The 5,750-nt window shown below is 45.8% G+C and overlaps 1 protein-coding gene across 1 annotated transcript; it reads left to right on the forward strand.

The window, feature by feature from the left end:
- Positions 1-1,344: 1,344 nt before the first annotated feature.
- Positions 1,345-4,360, forward strand: LOC109860934 (uncharacterized protein K02A2.6-like). The gene is made up of 2 exons (XM_020440354.1): positions 1,345-3,883; positions 4,011-4,360. The coding sequence occupies exons 1-2, from the start codon at positions 1,345-1,347 to the stop codon at positions 4,358-4,360; spliced, it is 2,889 nt and encodes a 962-aa protein (XP_020295943.1).
- The last annotated feature ends 1,390 nt before the right edge of the window (positions 4,361-5,750 follow it).

The raw sequence follows: 5,750 nt of genomic DNA on the forward strand, positions 1-5,750 counted from the left end.
CATAAAATATGTCAATTATAAACAAATAACTACATATAAAATTATGACGAACAAATATATACATTTGAGCATAAATATTGTCTAAACATTATTAATTGACCTCTTGCCCACCATCCCGCACCTTTAAACAGATCGCACAGTCTCGTCCCAGGCAATTGAGATTTGCGTCTCAGGCCTTAAAAAAAGACACACGAGCGAAGTCCAAAGAGCGACGGAGTAAGAGCGGCACACGACCGTTGACCCGTCCGCCGGACCCGAAAGATCGCTTAACTCTCGCACGCACACACGACCGTTTCTCCAAGTGTGCGTGTCAAGAGATAAGAAAAATTCGACTAGTGTTACGCTCCGCTCATGCCCGACCGTTTTCAGGGGCCAGGACGTAACATTATTGTCAATAAGGATTTTTAGAACCACGTCAAAATTTTTTGTGTAGAAAGTCGGATGTGATAAGAAGAACGCTCTATCAACCAAACTTATGACAGTGTCTCTTTTTTGGCTGATGGAGAAATAATTGAGGTATCTTCCGGAGAAGGTAGGTAACTGTTATATATGTAATCGGATCTAACTCATTGTACGCTGTATGCCTTTCAGACGCGCCCTCTAGTAGACCACCGCACAGCCAGAGAGGTTGCGCGTTAGTCAGTGAGGCTCTTGCCACAGAACAAAAAACATGTACTTGGTCAGCAATAAATAATTTAGTTTTTACTCGTGATTCTTTACAAACCTTCCAACAAAATACAAGAAGACACAACAGTGGTGTCAGAAGTGCCAGTTTCTCGATTAACCCTTCCTGTGTCTAGTGAGAAGTGTGTGCAGCAAACTATTCAACATATCAAGAATGACAACGGAAATATCTCCAGCGCTGCTTGAGGCGATGACGAGCATGTTCACAAACGCTATCAGAGCNTCAATTCCGAGTGCAGCTAATATAGCAAACTCAACGAACATCGATGAATCGGTGTTACATAACCGCTCAAAGCCGCCGCCATTTTCCTGTAAAGAATTTTGCCTGTCGGAACAAACATCCGTGGACGAATATTTTAAGCGCTTCGAGTGGGCGCTACAACTCAGTAAAATACCCGAAGAGCAATACGCGAATTATGCACTGGTGTATATGGGTACTGAATTGAATGATGCGCTCGAATTTCTCATAACACCGCGCAAGCCCGAAGACTTACAATACGTACGACGCTCACCGGCCATTTCGACAGCGCAAAAAATAAATATGCAGAGAGCGTTAAGTTCCGATTAATCAGACAGCAGAAGGGAGAAGCGATTGTTAGTTATGCACTACGTCTAAGACAAGGAGCCACGCATTGTAAGTATGGGGAATTTCTCGACCAAATGCTGATTGAGCAGCTCTTACATGGTCTCGAGAGCCATGAGATGTGTGACAAAATTATCGCGAAAAAACCAGACACGTTCAAGGCCGCTTATGAAATCGCACACGCATTGGAGGCAACGCGCCACACATCGGACGCCATGAAAAACAGCAACCAACCAACGGCGCTAGAACCTGCGCACGCGTTGATGTCGTCAACTTTACCGACAAAACNAGACAAGCGCCAAGCCAACCGCCGATCGCTTTCACATGGCCGCAGACAATCTCAAGCATCTCGCAGCGTGTCACACAGCGGACCACACAAGACCAAATCACACGATCAAAAAAAGCAGCGCTCGTGCAATGGCTGTGGAGCACAGCACATGCGCAGTGAGTGCCCGCACCGTGACACCGAGTGCCACAAGTGTAAAAAGAAAGGACATCTCGCTCGAGTCTGCAGATCAAGCAATACGACCACAAATTCTAACCTCGAAAAAACACAAGTACCGGCGGAGCAAGTCGACACGGTGATACATCTAAACAAACTCAACGATATTAAGGCAATCAAAAACAGTCAAAAAAAAATACTCGAAGTGCAAATTAATAACCAGAATGTAATGATGGAACTCGACTCCGGAGCACCTACAGGTATTATTAGCAAAAAGACACACGCCATCAAGCTAGGTTCGTGCAAGTTGCAGCCGACAGACAGGCAATTTGTTAGCTACTCACGTCACCCCGTTAAGTGCATCGGACGGCTCTTAGTCAACGTTACACTGGGCAACGCAACACGCGAACTATATGTTTACATCGTCGATGAAGAGTACGATTCCCTATTTGGCCTTGAATGGATTGGTCAGTTTGTTCATGATATAAATTGGACTCAAACATTCAGTCCGGAGGCAATCAATAACCTCAAAGCATCATCCTCACGTCTGCTCCCGGAGCAAAGCGCTCACTTAGAGCAATTACTAGCTAAGTTTGATAGTATTTTCAGCAAAACGGCCGGGAAACTCACGGGACCTCCTGCTAAAATGCATCTTAAGCCAGGAGCGTCGCCTGTTTTTGCTCGTGCACGAGACGTTCCTCACGCATTACGAGATAAGTATGCCAAAGAAATCGATGCAAAAATCGCATCAGGTCATTACGTCAAAGTCGAGTACTCAGAATGGGCTTCTACAACGCATGTAGTAACAAAAAAGAACGGTCAACTCCGCATCACAGGAAATTACAAACCTACCCTGAATCCTTGTTTGATCGTCGACGAACATCCCATTCTGAAACCGGAGCATCTGTTTAACAAAATGAGAGGAGCAAGAGTATTCAGTCATTTGGACATCACTGACGCATATACACATTTGCCAGTCGACGAGAAGTTTAGCCATGCCCTGACGTTAAACACCCCCACACACGGGTTGATTCGGCCGACACGAGCCGTCTATGGGGCAGCCAACATACCCGCGATCTGGCAGCGAAGATTAGAAACCATCATCCACGACCTAAAAAACGTTTTAAATTTTTTCGACGACATTATCGTGTTTGCGGATACATTCGACGAGATGATCCTTGTGCTTGATGCAGTCCTAGAACGCCTAAGACAACACGGCCTACACCTCAACCGCGAAAAGTGTACCTTCGCGGCTACAGCCATTGAGTTTTTGGGTCACAAAATCGATGAGCGAGGCGTACATAAGTCCGACACGCACATCCAAGCAATCCGTGACGCTCCTAAACCCTCGACCCCAGAAGATCTACAACTATTTTTTGGTAAAGCCACTTACTACAATTCTTTCATTCCAGACCTGGCTACGAAAGCCCGTCCGCTTCGAGACATGCTTCTTACCGAACCATTTAAGTGGACGCCAGCTGCTGATCGAGCCTATACCGAACTTAAGCACATCTTGATATCACCACAAGTGTTGATACCATACGACCCGTCACTTCCCTTGCTACTCGCCACGGATGCCAGCAAAACAGATCTTGGCGCAGTACTATCACACCGCTTGAGCAACGGGGAGAAACGTCCGATTGCGTACGCAAGCCGCACGATGTCGGCCACCGAACAACGATACCCGCAAATCGATAAAGAAGCCCTTGCTATTGTCTGGCCAATACAAAAATTTTTCTATTACCTGTACGCCAGACATTTTACGCTCATTACCGATCACAAACCGTTAACGCAAATTTTGCACCCCGAGAAGTCATTACCGGTTTTATGTATAAATCGTATGGCAAATTACGCTGATTATCTAGCCCACTTCGACTATGATGTAATTTTTAAAACTACAGAAGCGAATGCAAATGCCGACTACTGCTCTCGCCTGCCTCTACCTACAACCGCAGATACTGTCTACAAAATCTCCGTTGGTGAGAGAAAAGACATTAGGATAGAAGATGAATTCGACCAATTCATAATATGTCAAGTCCAACAGCTCCCCATACGCGCTGATCACATCGCACAGGAAACGCAGAAAGATCCACATCTGAATAAAATTTTTCTATTGCTAGCCACTGGTAAAAGCTTAGCACGTGCCGGGTACAAAGCACCGGAGGCAAACTACAGTATATNTTCAAACTGCTTAGTTTATGAACATTGTCATACCACCTACCCTCCGGCAAACCATTCTTAACGACCTCCACACGGCACACACAGGAATTGTTAAAATGAAAGGTATGGCTCGTTCATTAGTCTACTGGCCGGGGATAGATGCAGATATAGAACGCACCGCCAAGTCATGCACCGAGTGCGCTAAGCATGCACATGCCCCTCCTAAGTGTCAGAACCATCATTGGGAGTACCCGAAAAGCCCTTGGGAGCGCATCCATATCGATTACGCCGGGCCGGTCGCAAGTATGATGCTTCTTATTGTAGTCGACGCCTTCAGCAAATGGGTCAAAGTTAAAGCAACGCGTTCTACGACCAGCTGCGCAACTATCACTATTCTCGACGAGCTCTTCGCCACGTACGGCGCACCAGTAACAGTGGTGTCAGAAAACGGCAGGCAGTTCGTCTCTTCTGAATTCAAAACTTTTCTCTAATCAAGTGGAGTCAGATACCACAAACTATCGGCCCCGTATCATCCCTCCACAAATGGACAAGCGGAACGATACGTTCAAACCGTCAAAGACTCTCTACAAAAAATGGAAACCACGCCAAGTACTTTGCAGCGTGATGTGAATGAGTTTTTGCACCAATACCGGAAAGCGCCACATACGACGACGAGCCTACCTCCGGCTCAGCAGTTCCTAGGACGGAACATTCGCACTCGTCTTTTGGTACGACCAGAAGAAAGGTAAATGCAACTCTCTAAAGCACGGCAGGAAGAAAGTCAAACGCCGACCCGCTCTTTTCAACCTTTGCAAAAGGTCTATTTTTTGTTAGGTAATGCCCGAATGGATAAGTGGATCCCGGGTACTATTGTCACACACCTGGGATGCCTCCACTATAAAATTGATTACCAAGGCAGAGCACGTCGACCAAATTTGAGCTTTTGGAACAAGCGACTCGCAACGGATCGTTGGACAGTCTCTGGGTCCAAGCAGAGTCACGCCGGAGTCAGCTCGACGTATCCGTTTTTATGACAAGAGTCTGAAGGTACCGGTCGCTCCACAAGGCCAAGTGGGCTCACCGCAAATTTCTTTGTCGCAAAAAAGGCGTACCCCCGCACGGCAACCAGATAACGAATCGACAAGAGAACCTACGATATTAAGTGCACCAGCCTCGGAGCCTACGGTATCAGCTTCGCAAAAGCCTGCGGCATCAAATACAACCCAAAGTCACACCACAGAGTGTGCTCCAGCTCTACGAAGATCCGCTCGCGAAAGGAAACCAGTTCAACGATTTTCTCCCACTTAAAAAAAAAAAAAAACAATACTATCTCTGTACCCTGAACACCAATGTATTGTATTTATGTGCACTTCTGTAAAGGGGGGAGAAAATGTTATATATGTAATCGGATCTAACTCATTGTACGCTGTATGCCTTTCAGACGCGCCCTCTAGTAGACCACCGCACGGCCAGAGAGGTTGCGCGTTAGTCAGTGAGGCTCTTGCCACAGAACAAAAGACATGTACTTGATCAGCAATAAATAATTTAGTTTTTACTCGTGGTTCTTTACGACCCTTCCAACAAAATACAAGAAGACACAACAGTAACCTTTTTGACTACTGATACTAGTGACAATCCTTCAAATGGTTGGTTTGTGATGCCTTACGTTGAAAAAAATTTTCTGAAAAACTCCAGGGCTCTTCCAAAAGATACCAACTTCCACATTGCCTTCTTTAGTCTTGACAAGCTTCCTGCATACATTAAAGTGCACAAAGATCTACCTCCACCATCTCGTTCTTCCGTTGTATATAAAATAAACTGCCGCGATTGCGATGCTTCTTATGTTGGACAAACTAGCCGTATGTTAATAACTAGAATCAA

Source organism: Pseudomyrmex gracilis, unplaced genomic scaffold (genome assembly GCF_002006095.1).
Source record: "Pseudomyrmex gracilis isolate BER0280 unplaced genomic scaffold, ASM200609v1 scaffold_511, whole genome shotgun sequence".
In the NCBI taxonomy this organism is placed as follows: Eukaryota; Metazoa; Arthropoda; class Insecta; order Hymenoptera; family Formicidae; genus Pseudomyrmex; species Pseudomyrmex gracilis.